This window comes from Euprymna scolopes, chromosome 8 (genome assembly GCF_053919585.1).
Source record: "Euprymna scolopes isolate OS-2025 chromosome 8, ASM5391958v1, whole genome shotgun sequence".
Classification (NCBI taxonomy): Eukaryota; Metazoa; Mollusca; class Cephalopoda; order Sepiida; family Sepiolidae; genus Euprymna; species Euprymna scolopes.
The window spans coordinates 95,703,307-95,720,796 of NC_136489.1; the positions used below are offsets into that span (position 1 = coordinate 95,703,307).

At 32.8% G+C, this 17,490-nt stretch overlaps 1 protein-coding gene across 5 annotated transcripts in view; it reads left to right on the top strand.

Moving 5' to 3' along the window:
* The window catches only part of LOC145283660 (uncharacterized), a 45,078-nt gene that overhangs the window by 19,620 nt on the left and 7,968 nt on the right, over positions 1–17,490 (top strand). For 2 of the 5 annotated variants that reach the window (XM_080132658.1, XM_080132659.1), the window contains exons 3-5: positions 1,967–2,293; positions 8,616–8,738; positions 12,689–12,811. In XM_080132658.1, the coding sequence (XP_079988784.1) occupies positions 1,967–2,293; positions 8,616–8,738; positions 12,689–12,811 (573 nt within the window). The remainder of the gene's footprint in view (positions 1–1,966; positions 2,294–8,615; positions 8,739–12,688; positions 12,812–17,490) is intronic. The other 3 variants (XM_080132660.1, XM_080132661.1, XM_080132662.1) reach the window with 2 other exon arrangements.

A 17,490-nucleotide genomic window follows, 5' to 3' on the forward strand; every position in this document is an offset into this window, starting at 1 on the left:
ATTTTTTATTTTTGATCACTTTATATGCATGGCACATCGGTACAGTGGTAACGTCACCAGCTTTGAATGCTACAGTTTTGGTTTTGATTCTAGCTGATGGCACCTAAATACTTTGTTTTTTTTTACTTTTGAAATCATGACTCATATATATATAATATATACAAAATATGGACAAATTAAAATATCATATTTAAGCGTATTTTACACCTGGGCAAAACCAGGCCCCCCCCCCCCCGCCACCGCTAGTAAATAGATAAATTTCTATCAAATTTCTGTATAATCAAGAACTTCTAGGAACATAATATATGCACAACCTATTATTTTAAAATTAAAATATTTCAGGTTCACATTAAATTTGATCGATACCCATTAAATATATCTTATTCATATTGGCAATAAGATTAATGGCATTTGACTTCGATATAGAATGCATCAAAGGAAATTCAATTCCACACATAGATGTAATATCAAGGTTGCAATTTTACAAAGAATCAAAAGCTAAAATAGAAGAATTTGAAGATTAATTCTTGTATTTGGGTATGGACTGATGTTTTGTCTTTAGATAGAATAGTTGCAGAAAGTAGACATAATCCAATATCATCCGATAGTAGACATTATCCATAGAATAAGAAAAAAAAACATATGGGAAAATTGTTCAAGGGTGGAAAGACCCTACAAGGAAATGATAGAAGATGTCTGTTTATGAGAGAAAGGTCTGGTGTATATGATTTTTTTATCATTATTTATTCTGGAAAATATTTGTGTGGCTAAGAGAAAAGCCACACAAATATTTTCCAGAATAAATAATAATAAAAAATCATATACACCAGACCTTTCTCTCGTAAACAGACATCTTCTTTTACCTACACACACCAATAATGCAATAATCTGTAACACACTAAACAATCTAGAAATTCCTATCGTACAAACCACATCACTAACCATAAGACATATATTAAAAACTATGAAACATCTCCAAAACAAACCAGTTTCCAATGGAGGTATATACGCTATTCCTTGCCATAATTGCCATCATAAATACGTTGGTGAAACTCAGCATAAATTGATAAAAAGGCTCAGTGAACATAAAAGAGATATAAAAAATAGCAATTCTTTAAGTGCATTATTCTCTCATTCATTGCAACATAATCACACCTTTGACTTTAAACAAGTAAAAATAGTTCAATTTATTTCAAATAAACCGCGCCAGAGACTTCTTGAATCTGCACTTATCGCAAATTCAAGCACGATTAAACAACTTGCAGGTTTCTATAACATAGCGCCATTAATAAGTAATTAAAAGAACATTTTTTTGAATATATATATATATATATATATATATATTTCAGAGGGGAAGACATGAAGGTCTTTCTGCTCATTTTATTTCCTTAATCATCTCTATCATCTCCTGAAGAAATACCCTGAAAATTGGGATGAAGCATTGAAAATTTCCTAGAAGGCTACAGGATATTCTTTCTTTTTCCATATATATATATATATATATATATATATATATATATATATATATATATATATATATATTTATATATATATATATATATTTATATATATATATATTTATATATATATATATTTATATATATATATATATATATATATATATATATGTATATATAAAGTAAGAATACAATAAATGTATAATATTTAAAGCAAAAACAAATATTTTATATATATATATACATATATATATATATATATATATATATATATATATATAAATAAAATATTTGTTTTTGCTTTAAATATTTTACATGTATTGTATTCTTACTTGCGTTAATATGGTCAGTGGAAGATCTGTATTGTTATATTTAGGGAAATATTTCTTCATCAGACATATGTTTACTTTCAAACATGCATATTATGGCTTTTAGTTTTTTAGTTGAACACAAAATTTCTTGATTTGACTAAATCTTCTGATGTTTCTCTCTTTTTTTTCTCTCTTCAGAATTCCAAAGTTTATACAAAGTTTGCCATGTCTGTGAAAGAAGAGACTTTGTTTACTCCATTGAAATATTTGATTTGCTCTGTATAGATTTTTCTGACAACGGTGTGGACATTCTCAATCTGAGTATGGGAATGCTGCAGCTGAATAGCCTCAGCCAAAGTCAGTTTGAACGAATTAAGATTGTCTTTCAGGAAGGAGGAGAATCTGCTGCCATCCTGGAATTCCTTTCTTGTCTGCCAGACTCTATGGAAATTTGGCTCCAGAACCTTTTAGCTTGTCTCTATGGTATCAACAAAATTAACCTGTGCCAAATAATAAAAAAGAAAGGTATGCCATTATTAATTCATAGTGAATGTGCCTAAAAATTAAACATCTATCACTAGTCGAGATTTAGTATCTGTCCTGCAGATGTCCGTTGATGTCCAAAACCAAGTTCTTAATTGTATGCCCCAAAGGCTCAAGTATAAGTCCTAATACTAAGAAATATTATGAGAAAAGAAGATATGTTGAAAATGATAGGATGACCCCCAATTTGAGTATCTTGAATGATTTCCCTATCGGTCTCTCCTCTGTACTTCTCTGCATGTACAGCATAAGATAGTACTAAAAGTTATGAAGTAGGTGAAGTTTGAACAGTGATTCATATGATGTTATTGTTTTATATTAATCATTTTTTTTTGTAATAATCATTTGTGTTTTAGTAAATATCCGTTAAAGTGACAAAACTAGTCAGATAAATGACAGCATCTGACAGAATCCCATATCTCTACAAAGCCACCATGGACTAGTACATTAACCATTAGTCTCTCTCTATGGGATAGAGTTCAAGAGAGGATCTCAAATCTAATAGGTTCTACACTATCAACCAAGCTCCAAACTCTATCCCATAACTACTGATGCTTGTTTTATAAGTACTTTTATGGAATGTGGTCCAACAAACTAATAGCACTGGTGCTTCCTCAACGTTAATATTCCCAACTAAGCTGGAAGCAGCAAAATCCCTTTGCTGTAGTAGCCTTCCAATAGTAGAAAACCTTTTACTCTAATAGTTTCTTATCTCACGCTGCAAGACCTTGGAATTCTCTCCCTGTTTCCTACTTCCCTGACTGTACTAAAATGCAGAGATTTAAATGCAATGTGAACAGACATCTTTCTGCTTAACTCTTTACTTAGTGTCCCTGTAAACATGGTTCCTAATTCACAGTAGCTTCCTATGTCTCTGTGGCAATTTTACTTGAGATGAATATGAGTTAAAAAAAAAAAATAGTTCATGGCAGCAATGGGTGGATCATAGTCAGTGATCTTTGAATAATTACCACTCATTTGTTTCTGGCATAAAACATTATTCATGGGAATTTCAAGGTACTTTTCATCCCTAAAAATGCAGTTTCATAAAATGCTAAAACCAGCATATTTTAGTTCTGCTATTTATATAATTTGCTAACTCATTTCTTTCCTCTGAGGAGAAAAATTTTGCATTCTTTGAAACTCTGCAGAATAAGGATATATTAACCATCCTTATTTATTGGAGATATTCTGTCGAAAAATAAATTTTACCTGTAAAATTTGGTTCACAGTTTTCATTATGCTTTTTATAAAAAGGGTACAGAGATTCAAATGAGAGAAAAAAAAAAGTATATTTAAATGAGTGGGGTCATCAACAATTGTTATGTTTTCATATACTTGTATTTAAAAAAAAATCTTTTTTTTACATGGGTATCACCACTTATTAAGGCCTTGAGGCCACTCGAGGATAATGGTTAAAGAGTGTACAGTAGAAATTGGACAATATAGTAATCGTTAGTAATGGAAATTTGGTGAATTTGTTAACTTATATGGAACGGCTCATCAAAAAATTGTTTACGTTAGACTTGAAGACCACCATATTGTAATCAGCTGGAAAGCAAGAAAATGGAAGAGTTCCATAGGCGTGTAGTTCTAAGAAAGAAGCTTTGTTCATGGAATCTATGTTTAGATTTAGGTACAGATAAAAAGTGGAGGAAATTATTGATAGTGATTTCTGCTAGACGAGTGTTTCTTGTGAAAGTTTGGCGAGGGGGGACCATATATTGGAGCTCAGTCGAGCACTTGCCATGAAAATAACGATACATCAGAGACAAACTCGCAACATTTCTTCTGTGAGAAACAGGTTGCAGGGAAGAGAAAAGGACATCCCCTATGAGGCTATGAAGTCTATTTTGAACTCTATCAAGGCAGGATAAGTCCTTTCTAGCAGCTCCTGCCCAGATGTGGCAACAGTACTCCATCCTTGGACGTACTTGGCTCTTATATAGATAGAGAATTGCATCAGCAGTGAGATATCTACTGGATCGATAGAAGGATTCCACCATTTTTCCAGCAGCCTTGGCAACAGATTTAATATATGTGTTCCACTTAAGATCAAGAGTAAAAGTCAAGCCCAGAAGCTTGTCAAAACATGAGGCCTCCCCAAGAGAGAGCCATTTATTTCAATTGATGCCATATGGGGATCAGAGCATTGATGATGTAAAGATAAAAGCTTGGTTTTAGATACATTAAAAGTAACCAGCCACTCCTTTCCCCATTGCACCACGTTCCTGAGATCAGAGGAGAGAGAATTGGAGAGAACTTGGACGTTTACTGTCTTACATGTACTACCATAAATGGTAGTGTCATCAGCATAAATGTCTACAAATGATGTAAGGGTGTGATTTGGAAAATCATTAATGTAGATCAGGAAGAGAGTTTGGCCCAGGATGAACCCCTGAGGGTCTCCATCATTAATACTGAGAGCTTCTGATTTCTGCCCATCAACCACTACTCTTATGAACCTATCAGAGAGAAATGATTTGATAATTGAGAAGACATTTCCAGCTATATCATAGCTGAAGATCGTGTGAAGTAAACCTTTAAGCCATACCCTATCAAAGGCTTTTGATATGTCAAGAGCAATTGCCCTAGAAAGGTTGCCTCCGTCGAGAGATTCGCTAATCCTATGAGATAACTGTAAGCGCATCTGCTGTAGATCTAGCAGAATGGAAACCATATTGCGAGTCACGAAGGTTATTTTTGCTAAGATGGTTGATTACTTCTGTATTTAACACAGATTCCAGCAACTTACTCATGATGCACAGGAGACTTATTGGCCTGTACTGAGAGGAAGATGAGTGATCACCTGAATTCTTAAATACAGAGCATACTGATGAGATTTTCCAGGGTGATGGGAAGCATTAAGGCAATGTTTAAACAGTTTTGTAAGTATGGGCGCTAGTTCTGGTTGAAGTCTTTTGAGTACTATAATTGGAATATCCTCAGGGCCGGTTGCTTTACTGGAATCAAGGTTTTTATTATTTGATATTTTCATTTTTCCAATTATTGAAATGAGTTTAACGCATTTCAGATGATTGTCTTACAATTTTTTTTATGTCCTCTTCAGAAATTTTCTGGAAAGAGATGATTTGTAAGGAGCATTTCAAGAGTAAATGCTCTTCCCAAGAGGTTGGAGGCGGAATATGTCTTTAAAGTGTTATTTCTTCTAACAAGTGTGTGCTTTACATTTGGTTTTTCTGGGCCCAGGTCAGGATCATTGAGTGGGAATTAAAGTCGTGGATATGTAGATGTTGTTTATTTTACATTTTGTTATTTATTTTTACTCTTCCATGTGTGGAGGTACAGAGTGTGTGCGTATATGTTTTTTCTGTGATTACTTTGTTTCTTAAGTATGTGTGTGCGTGTGTTTGCATGCAGATGAGAAGTGTGTGAGTGTGCGTGTGTATTTTCTTGTATTGACTTATAAAATATAAGTTATATTTCGTAGTTTAAACAAGCTGTGCCTAGTATCTGTTTTTTTTAGTAGGGAAACTGCTATTTAATTTTGATTTTTAGATTATAAATTCTTTCTATTTTATCTTTCGTTTGAGCTTGTTAAGATATCCATAATATTTTGTATTGGAAATAATTATAACTTAATAACTAATTATAATATTTTGGATACTGTTATTTCTTGTGAAGTTTAATTTGTTATTTTCTGGATTGTTCTTGGTCTATTCTCTTATATCAAATGTTTTGATTCATATTCTATGGTATTGATTAAAGGCATTTGTTGACAATAAAAAAGAGCATTTGTGGATAAAAAAATGAGGACATTTTTTTATTCTAGTCATCAGAATTTTATGCACTAATGTAGTAGAATGAAAACTAAGCTTCCTTTCCCACAGATATCAAACGGTGCTATGAAGATCATCGCCACCATCATTCCAAACATATAATTAATCAAAGGGAGATAACTCAATTACATTAATATCTTCAAGAGGAGATAACCCAGTTAAAAGTCTTGGCATTCATTTACACGGTTTTTATCTGCTTTTTTTTAAAAATTCTTCTAGACTGCAATTTTGAAAGGAAAAAGAAATAAGCGTAAGAAGATGATCTAAACAAACAAACAAAAAAAATTAAAGAGAGAAGTAAAAACTGATGTAAATAAAGAAGGAAAAGAAAAACCGAGAAGGGTAAAAGGATGACCTGAACAAAGGCGAAAAGGAGAGAGAAGAGTGAAGAGACTATGTGAATACAAAAAAAAAAAAAAAGGAACTATAGAAGGAGAATAGAAGATAACGTAAATAAAGAAGAAAGAAAAGGGAGAAGGAGAGTAAGGGGATGATCAGAGATGCAATGAATAGACTCACACTGAAGCAACTTAAGGTAGAATGGTGGAACCGGTCTTGCAGTTTCACTCTATTGAATCAATACGTGTGTGTGTGTGTGTGTGTGTGTGTGTGTGTAGATGTAAATCTATAGCAAATCCACCATGCATGCTTGATGAGGGGATGATTTCTTGAAATATATAGTATCACGGATATGCCACCTAACCACCTGATGCAAGTAAGAACATATATATGATTGTACATGTACACACATGTATTGATTCAATGAAGTGAAACTGCATGGCCGGTTCCACCATTATACCATAAGTTGCTTCAGTGTGAGTCCATCCGCTACATCTCTGTATTGTTCTGCCTTTTATAAACCCCAATTTTTTTTTATATACACATTAAACAATGCTTCAAGCAAACTACTTTAACTTATTAAATAATTTTCTTTTACTCCTCATAGTAATGCTCTATCGAACAGAGCAGGGTTTTCCAAATTTCAGGACATCATGGAGCTCCTGAGCAGGGCAAAGGTTTTTCACAGAGATAATTTCTCAAATAAATATGAAAAACATTAATTTCAAATTTTAACACTAACTAATGAAAATTTTTACAACCATTTTTTGTTTTTGATTAATAAAAAATTGTTGCATTATTTAATTTATTTTTTATTTTCCTTTTTATTGACCATCCTGATGCATCATGTCTCTTTTCAGTAAAAAAGATAAATAATTAAATGTTTGCAGTCATTTAATTTTTCCTCTTTAAGAAAGGGCTTTATATATATATATATATATATATATATATATATATATATATTTTATATAACTTCCTTTGTTCTTATGTTCTTACTTGCGTCAGGTGGTTAGATGGCATATCCGTGATGCTATATATTTCGGGAAGTCATCCCCTCGTCAAGCGTGTGTTTGACTTTCAAATGTGCATGATGGATTTGTTGTAGAGCCACACACACACACACACACACACACACACACACACATGTATTGATTCAGTAAAGTGAAATTGCATGGCCAGTTCCACTTTATTTTTATTTTTGAGCATATCTTGCCTTTTTTGTATAATTATGCTATTTTTAGTAATATATATATATATATATATATATATATATATGATAGTACACACACACACACTTATGTATTGATTCAATAAAGTGAAACTGCATGTCGCTTCCACCATTATATCATAAGTTGCGTCAGTATAAGTATATCCGTTACATGATTCTGACTTCTATAAACCTAAATTTCTTTCGTATACCTAACCCTAAGAATTTTCACTGACCAGATTTCACTTCAGTACATCACACTATGCATATATGCTTGACAGACTCTTCCCTAAAATCATAAAATGAATTGAAACATAACATGAAATGCTATCAACCCCCAAAGATTTATAAATGTGGCTGTGACAAGCATATTCTTTTCATTGTTTTGGCTCTTGAGTATATATCCGTTAATATCTTATATGTTTTTATATAGATGGATGTAGTTCTCAGTTGATTAACTATGTCTAACTGTGTCGGATATATACCTGAGAGTCAAAAGAATGAAAAGAATATTCTATTGTCACAACCATATTTATAAAACAACTCCTGCAACAGAGTTATTGGTGCATATATCAGAAATCTGATAACTTTGCTTTAAATAGGACTTCTATACTCTATAAACAAAATAAATCTTCCTTTATATTTATAAGTTGTTTGTAATCATAAATAGAATTAAATAAAGAAAACTTCCATATTCTAAATTTTATTTATATACACATTAAACAATGCTTCAAGCAAACTACTTTAACCTCTTAAAAAACCCCCAAAAAACTAAATGTATACACTAATGTACAATGATCATCTTCTTACTGTCCTTCTCTCTTTCCTTTCTTTATTTACACTGATGCAGTGGATCAGGTGCCATTCAGTACATTCTAATAATCATAACTTAAAAAGTTTTTATAACAGAATTAAAAAAAAATATGCTTCAATATATTTCTATTCTCTTTTTCTTTAGGATCTGAAATTAATATTTACACGCATGGTGATTTGGAAATATTATTCCAGAAATATCAACAGGATATCATACAACGAGTACGGCCACAGGATATCAAGTTAATCTTAAAAACTTATGATCTAAGTAAGTAATTAATTATTTATTTATAAAATAAGATGTATTGCCACTTGGATGTAAGCAGCTAATATTTTGGATCATGTCTAACAGGGAATTATGGGAAGTTAAGGTGTCTGTTTACATTGCGTTTAAACTTCTGCATGTTGATACATTCAGAGAAACAGGGAGGGAATTCCAAAGTCTGTGAGAAGAAGCTTAGAGGAGAAGGCTTTCTGAAATTTAGGAATCTTAACAGTGAAGAGGTGGGATTTTGCTACTTGTCAAATTAGTTGGGAGTATGCACGTTGAGGTGGGCACAAACGCTATGGGTTCATCAGAGCACATTCTTTTAAAGTACTTGTAAAACAAGTATAGGAATTCAGCATTGCAGGTTGGAGGACAGAGGTTGGAGTTTTGCCGATAGTGTGTGACCTATTAGATTTAAGACGCTTTTTTGAATCCTGTCTAAGAGAGAAAGAGAGACTAATGATAGATGCATCAGCTCAGATGTGCCAACAATACTCCATGCATGGTAAACTGTGGCTTTGTAGAGATATAAGATACTCTCGAGAATAATGTTAAGCATGGTAGATGGAGCCCACCTTCTTCGCAGCAGCCTTCGCTATATCCTCAATGTATTTGTTCCAATTCATGTTACCTGTGAATGTTAAGCTGAAGAGTCTCAAGGATGAGCTCTCAGGTAAGGTGTTATTAGTTTTGGCAATCAGTGGTTGAGCAGGTTTTTTTATAATTATTAAAGAAAGAAGCTTAGTCTTAGCAGCATTAAATGTTACCATCAATTTATGACCCCATTTCACTAAAGACTGAAGATTGTCTTTTAAGTTTGCCTTGGTTAAGTGTTCATTCGTTTTCCCCTTCTGTCTATTATAGATAATAATGCTTATCAAACTATTACTTTGCTTTGATTGAACAGTATTTTTACCATCAGAAAGCAGTGCTTTATCAACATATAAAAATCAGATTTTTCATTGTCTTAACTAATAATCTAGTTGGGCTCAAATTTTAACACATACCATTTGAAGATTAGTATTTTATTAAAAACATATGTACTTTTTATTAGTGTATGTAAGGCTCAGAACGTATTATGTGATGAATTCTAGCAAGTCACAATAACTAAAAAATTCCTTTTTCTTTGCAAAATGTATCAAGAATCTTGATACCAGCAAGGCAACTGATCCTAACAATATTCCAATCATAGTGCTTAAAATGCTGCAACCGAAACTAGCTCCCATACATGCAATAGGAAAATACTTCAGATGTTTTGTTTCACAGATTGCTATTTTGATTCATAATTGCTAATGTTTCCTCTATGCATATAGTTATGGTATTCAGTCTATGGATGATACAATTTAACTCTCAGTATAATTTAATTGCAACTTATATTTATTTAATTGTATACAATGAATTATTTGCTTTGCGATAGGTATTGTTTTTGCATTTGAAAACTTCTATTGTTTAATTCATTATATGAAGGGCAGTTTTCTGTGTGTATGTGTGTTTGTATGTCCAGCTAAAGTAAAAGAATAAACTACCTAACAAATAACCACAGAGTTGGTCTATTCTTGATCAGTGTTTCCCTGGATGAAACTCTACAATTATATAAATGCAACTTTGTCTCTGTGTGTGTGAGTTCGTTCCTACAGATTTTCTTTAAAATTTACAAAACCTTAGTGTATGAGTCTGGGAGTGATCTTAGTTAAGTTTTGTTTCAGAATCTCCCTGAAAATTACCGATAATCAATAATTGAAACTGTTATTTTAATTTATCTATCATCGGTAAGCCGTTTTTTCCATGTGTCACTTAGCAACAATGATAGAACAATGGGCCATGAAAATTCTACTGTGGGTAAGTTGATAGCGTGTTTTTTTTTTGCATGACGTGGTCTATAGGTTCAAACCACGCATGTAAATTTCTTAATGTTTTTTTTTAACTGGGAACAAATTTATATAAAATAATTTTATAAAAGAAACAGTAGGTTCTCTAGAGTGCAATGTAGAAATAACATATTTTGGACTAAGTTACTGGATGGAGGCATGTGAAACTTTCCCCCGGTTGATTTCATGGATTTCGACGAGAATAAAAATATAGCAGTGTGAAATATTCGTTGATCATCATTCAATCTTGGGCAATGTCAGGTCTCCCTGCTAGTAATCTATATATATAAAAGGCAAAATGTGTGTGACCATTTCGTGTATGTCTTCAAAAGGCTTTTCTCGTACACGGTTCCGAGGTCGTTACGATAGCTTACAACTGTTTATATGGGTCCTAAATAATAATATGTACGATTTGGGAAAGCGCGTCGCATCTAGAATTATTTACGTCGACTTTTACAAAATTATTGCTATGTTGGCTTCTCGTGTGTTGATTGGGCTTTTTAGTATAAATATGTGAAACTAAACTCAAACGACGTCTTCTCGGCATTGCGCCAGGAAAAACGTCCAGAAGCAATCAGCTTTGATCAATCTTGTATATCAGTCTGGACAATTGGGAGCTGCTTTCCCCTCCTCAACATCTCTTGGGGGAAGAAACAGTCAAATTTGGGTTTGCGTGACTTCTATTTGACCTTCTTAATTAGGTCAAACGGAAGCAGCAGAGTTAACTTTTATTGCGCACGCCTGTTTTTATAGTTAAATAAATAAATTCAAACATGCTTAATGTTGTCTGTCGTCGTGGCTCAATGGTTAATGTAGCATGTTTTTTTTTTTTCACACACTAATTTCCAACTCAAGGGTATGGGTTCGATTCTCATACACTCACCTACCAAAACCTTTTTTTTTATTATTATTTACCCCCCCCCCCCGGAGTTTTTTTGTCAGGAAAGGGGGGACAATTTTTTCAGCCATTTTCAATGTAATCTATTATATGAAGGAGAGGTGAGTGACTTACATTGTTATTTTTAATGCATTAAAAAAACAGAGATAGAAATGGGTTGGATATAGGTGATATGGAAAAATGAGAAGGGAGAAAAAAAAGGGAAGATGAATTGAGAGAGGTGGAAAAATAGAAGTTTTAATATAAAGGTGTTACAAACACATTTTTAAGTCGTCTCTTATGTTTTTTTTTTATAGCCGTGAGCAGTGCCAGGTAGCCTTCTTATACAATTTATTAAATAAATTCTGAAACTTTCATTACAATGAATAATTCTCTGATTTTTTAATAGAATAGTTTTCGAATGAATAAAGGGAATAAACCCATAACGTTGACAAAAAATTTTGCTTTAACAAACGTTTTGTCTTAAATATAACTATCAAATTTTGGTCATGTTCTTGCCTTTCTATGACTTTATGAGAGGCTTTCTTCATGGTCGTATGATTAGTCTGTCATACTTAAGTTCTTTTTCAAATGATCATAATATTAAAATAAATACACAATCAAGCTTTATGAAATATATCTTGTCCATTGTGACAATAGTCACAAATATGTGCCTAAAATTTCAGTTGGATTGACTCAAGAGTTTTGCTGTTATTTAAAAAATTCAAATTTCTTTGGTCTGTCAAGCTTAAGTTTGAAATAACATCTTGTTGATCTGTCACTTTTAAATTTGAAATATCAATTTCTTTGTCAAGCTTAAGTTTGAAATATCAATTTCATTTGTTTGTCAAGCTTAAGTTTGAAATATCAATTTATTTGGTTTGTCATGCTTAACTTTGAAATATCAATTTCTTTGGTTTGTCAGGCTTAACTTTGAAATATCAATTTCTTTGGTCTGTCAAGCTTAACTTTGAAATATCATTTCCTGTGGTCTGTTAAGCTTAAGTTTGAAATATCAATTTCTTTGGTTTGTCAAGCTTAAGTTTGAAATAAAATTTCTTTGGTTTATCAAGCTTAAGTGTGAAATAAAATTTCACTGGTCTGTCATATTTAAGTTTGAAATAGCATTTTTATTACTAGATTCATACATTGAATGGATGCATTTTAATGAAAACTATTCTTGTAAATTCTTGTAACTTTTTTAGTTCCAGATATGGCGTCAAATTTTGAGTCTCCTATGGATGAAATGCAAAAAATATTTTCACATATTGAAAAGAGACAAGTGGCTGGCAAGTGGAGAAGTTTTGTTAACGCCCTTGATATAGCAGGTAAGTCAAATTAGTTTCTCCCCCCCACCATTTGTTGAGATTATCAGAGTTAAACAAAATTGAAACACAGGTCCACTTAAACGTAGCTCAAACAATTGTTGACTTGAAACATGTAAGCAAGAATAAGGAAGTGGAACTCGTATGTCTTTCATTATGTACTTTTTTTTTTTTTAAATTTTTTTTCGAAGCATCTCATATACAATGGTCTGAATGACTGTTGGTTATGCCATTGATGAAACTGGAAACCAGTTTTCTCCAACTCTCCCGATTTTCTGCCTACCTGAAACTGTTACTTGGTGCTAGCCATGTTCACTCTCAGATATTGTCCTCCTTTAACATAGTCGTCACATGTCAACACTCAGGATGTACACATTGTATGCAAACAGACGCAAGGGAACAAAGACAAGGAAAGAATTCAACTCACTTTTTTTTCAATTGAAACAACAGACATTTATTTACAGGTACTTTCCAGAATAACACATTGTCTCTTGTTCGAAAATGTTCTTGTACTCCAATGTACTTAATAGCAAGACTCTGCCATGTCGAACATATGGTACTCTGTCTTTGTCTGACCATGTTTAGGACACATCTTTCCCTGACACTTTTGGGCCATGTGTGTAACACATCTATCTCTGCTCTTCTTGGGCCATGTTTTCTTTTTTTAATCATTTTCTTTCCTTCTTCCTCACTGTGACGTCACCTTGCACACAGCTCGATAATTTGCATACATTGGCGATTGTACATCTGCTGCTGCTGCCCCATGTGTGTCCATGCTCTGTTATACTCCCACCTCTTTCATTGCCAGATTGTCCTTGCAAGACCTAATGACCGTGTGACATAGCTGTACAACTTTATTTTTCTCCTTTTCAGCATAGTCAGTAGATCCCCATATTGCCCGACTGCTTGTGTAAGTTTATTCTTCACTTCCTTACTTTTAATATGGCCCATCTATAAGATGTTGAGGATCTTTTGGAAGCATCTCATCTCTGTGGTCTGGGTCCTTCTCTCCGGGTTCAAAGTTACATTCATGACTATGCAATTCCTTCAGCTATGTACCTAGTAAAATGGAACTATTAAACATAACATAGTGATATGGGACCAAAAGGAGAAAGAAGCAACCTTAGTAGAAGTTAGTGTCCCTAATGATGCTGGGTTAAACAGATATGAGAGGGAGAAGATAATGAAATACCAAGGTTTTATGTATGACATGAAAAGAAACTGGAATTTCAGGAAGATCTCCATCATTCCAGTAATTATAGGATCAACCGGACTCATGAAAAAAGAGTTTCAGAAACTACCTGGCAAATATACCTGGTGAACCAAGAGCAAAAGAGGTTCAAACTATTGCACTTAAAGGGATGCTTAGAATCTTGAAACAATCTTTCAGTTGGAATATATGAAATAGTAGGTGAATATCTGGCGTCTGGTAGGATGCCCCATCCCCAGCTTGAAGAAACTGATAAGAAAGTTGAAAAAAAAAAAAAAAAGGGAGGATAGGCAGGGAGTATATCAATTTATTTTTCGAGCTGAATGTAACATTTCTGTTATTTCACATGAGCTTTAGTTTGATAAGTGGTGCTGTTGTCTGATTCTTTCAAAGACTTCAGGCTTTGACCCGTCATCTGTTACAGCTGTTCCACAGAATTTAGAGCTGTTGACAGCTTCCAATTTCTTATTTTTGACCATTATGGTCTTGCTGATGCCAGTTGTATTGTTGGTCATGTCATTTTTCTTTTGATCATCATAGGCTGTTGAATTTTGTCAATCACCTGCATATTATTTATAATACATTGACTTTCTGGGATAGTCTCTGAGTTGATATCCGAGGGCTTTATCTTGGCTGAAAACCAAGCTACTTCTAAGTAGAGCATCCTATAATACATCTGTAATTATCAGAAAAGTCAATGCAAGATAATAATAAGGCAACAACAGATCAAAATACACATATAAACCAATATAATAATATTCCTTTAAGAAGATGAGTGGACTCAATAATGACAACAAATACAGGTTCTGTCACACATAAGTAGAGAGTTTTTTTTTTGTTTTTTTTTACATGGAAGTCACCATTTATCAAGGCCCAGAGGGATAAGGGTTATTGTGTGTACAGTAATCAATGGGACAATATCGTAGTAATTGTTAGTAATGGAGATCTGATAAAGTGTCTTGCTTAAGGGGGCGGTTTATCAGGAACTTGTTTATGTTGAAGACATCTAAGTTGTAGTCAGGTGGGGAAACAGGCAAACGGAAGAGAGTTCCATAGGCATGCAGTTCTAAGAAAGAAGCTTTGTTCATGGAATCTACATTTTGATTTAGGCACAGATAAAGAGTGAGGAAAATTACTGACAGTGGTTTCAGCTAGACAGGTGTTTTTTGTGAAAGATTGGCGAGAGGGGACCAGAGATTGGAGCCCAGATGAGCACTTCCCATGGAAATAATGATAAAACAACGACAGGCTTGCAACGTCCCTTCTGTGGGAGAGAGATTGCAGGGAAGAGAAAAGGGTATCCCCTACTAGGCTACGAAGTCTATTTTATACTCTGTCAAGGTAGGATAGGCTGTTTTTAGCAGCTCCTGCCAAGATGTGGCAGCAGTACTCCATTCTTGGACGTACTTGGCTTTTATAAGTGATGACTCCTTTGTTAAAAATCAAAATTATATATTCGATACGTTTTTATTATGTTTGAAATTTTATTATTTTGATTTCAATAATTTTATTTTTATACTTTCATAAACAAATTTATTACATAAATTCAAATAAAAAAAATTTTATTTTTAAAATTTAAAAAAAAATTATTTTTATAATTTCATGAAGCATCTTTCTTATAAAATTTCTAATAAAATAAATTTTTAAATTTTTTAAAGTTTGTTATTAAAAGAGCAAATAAAAACTTATTTTTATCTGTATAATTTCGTTAATTTTCATTGTATACTTTTCAATAATGTCCTTTACTTATATTTTATGTCAATAAATTGTTTCACAACAGAAATATTGAAAAACAATAAAAGTGAAGGAACTGATTTGCCTTGTCACTACTTCCGGTAGCAGCTGTGCCGGAAGTTAGGAAGTACATTAGCTGATTATAACCTGAAATTTTAAACTATTCCTCTTGACATTCAGAATAAGTTTTGTAGCAGGAGCGTCATATTATATAACAGTGAATACTGGGCTCTTATCTAGCCCTCTTCTGCTTTCAAAATAAATTTTAATAAGTTTAATCTTATTCATTTAAAATCTCCCTCCTTTAGGGATTAAATAAAGAATTCTGTTTAAAATTCCATGCAGATTTCCAACTTTTACAAGATACACCTGAAGAAGGTCGGAGATTACATCAGCTGAAACATTGTGAGAATAACGCTCAAGATGAGAACAGTAGTCCAAATAATCCAAATTATCAATCCTCATCTAAAGAGTTCAAGAAATGTAATTTTTAATATTTTACCTACTGTGTGTACCCTTTAGTATTTTTTTTTTTATCTCTAGAGAAATCAATAAAAGATTCAGGAGCAGCATATTATATAACAGTGAATGCTGGGCTCTTACCTAGCCCTCTCCTGCTTTCAAAATAAATTTTAATAAGTTTTATCTTATTCATTTAAAATCTCCCTCCTCTTGTTTTACTTGTCTCAATCTCTTTGTATCACTTTTCAACTCATAAAAAAACACGATTTGTTATATTTAGCTTTTTCTTTTTTGGGGGGAGAGTGGGGATCAAATATATTTAAATTGACTTTAACTAGAATTGAACTCCTATTATTCTATTAACATTCACTACAATCATGGATCGTGTCATAAAGACTGGTCCTTCAAGGTGTAATTCTTAATTATTTGGATTATTTGGACTATTGTTCTCATCTTGAGTGTTATTCTGACAATGTTTTGGCCGATGTAACCTCCGACTTTCTTCAGGTATATCTTGTCAAACTTGGGAATCTGTACAGAATTTTGAATGGAACCCATTATTTAATCCACAGGACCAACGTGCTCTCATTCCATCAGCCGTGAAGACTTAAGTAATTAGTGATTGTATTCTTAGTCATGGCCGACAGAACAAGAACATGATACCTTTAGGGATTAAATAAAAAATTCAGTTTAAAATTCCATGCAGATTTCCAACTTTGACAAGATACACCTGAAGAAGGTCGGAGGTTACATCAGCTGAAACATTGTGAGAATAACGCTCAAGATGAGAACAGTAGTCCAAATAATCCAAATTATCAATCCTCATCTAAAGAGTTCAAGAAATGTAATTTTTAATATTTTACCTACTACCCTTTAGTATTTTTTTTATCTCTAGAGAAATCAATAAAAGATTGTCTATCAACATTAAATTCTATCTATCCACTTGAAACTGTCAGGTCAGTACAAAAGGTTTTGCCAGTTTGTAAGAGGGGCATTTTGAACCATTATCATTTATTTTATGCATATTGTTATTACTTAAACATATCATCATGATTAATTTATAACTTTTTTATTTCAGATTATTAAACCATCATTCATGATTTTTGGTAATATTTTTCCCACTGTTGACTAAAAAACATCAAGTTTAACATTAGTCAACAGAAAGGGAACCATTCTTCAATCATAATAATGCTCGTCCTCACACAGCACTACTGACCAAAGATCTAAAAAAAATTTGGTTGGGAAATCTTGCCCCATCCTGCATATTCTTCTGACC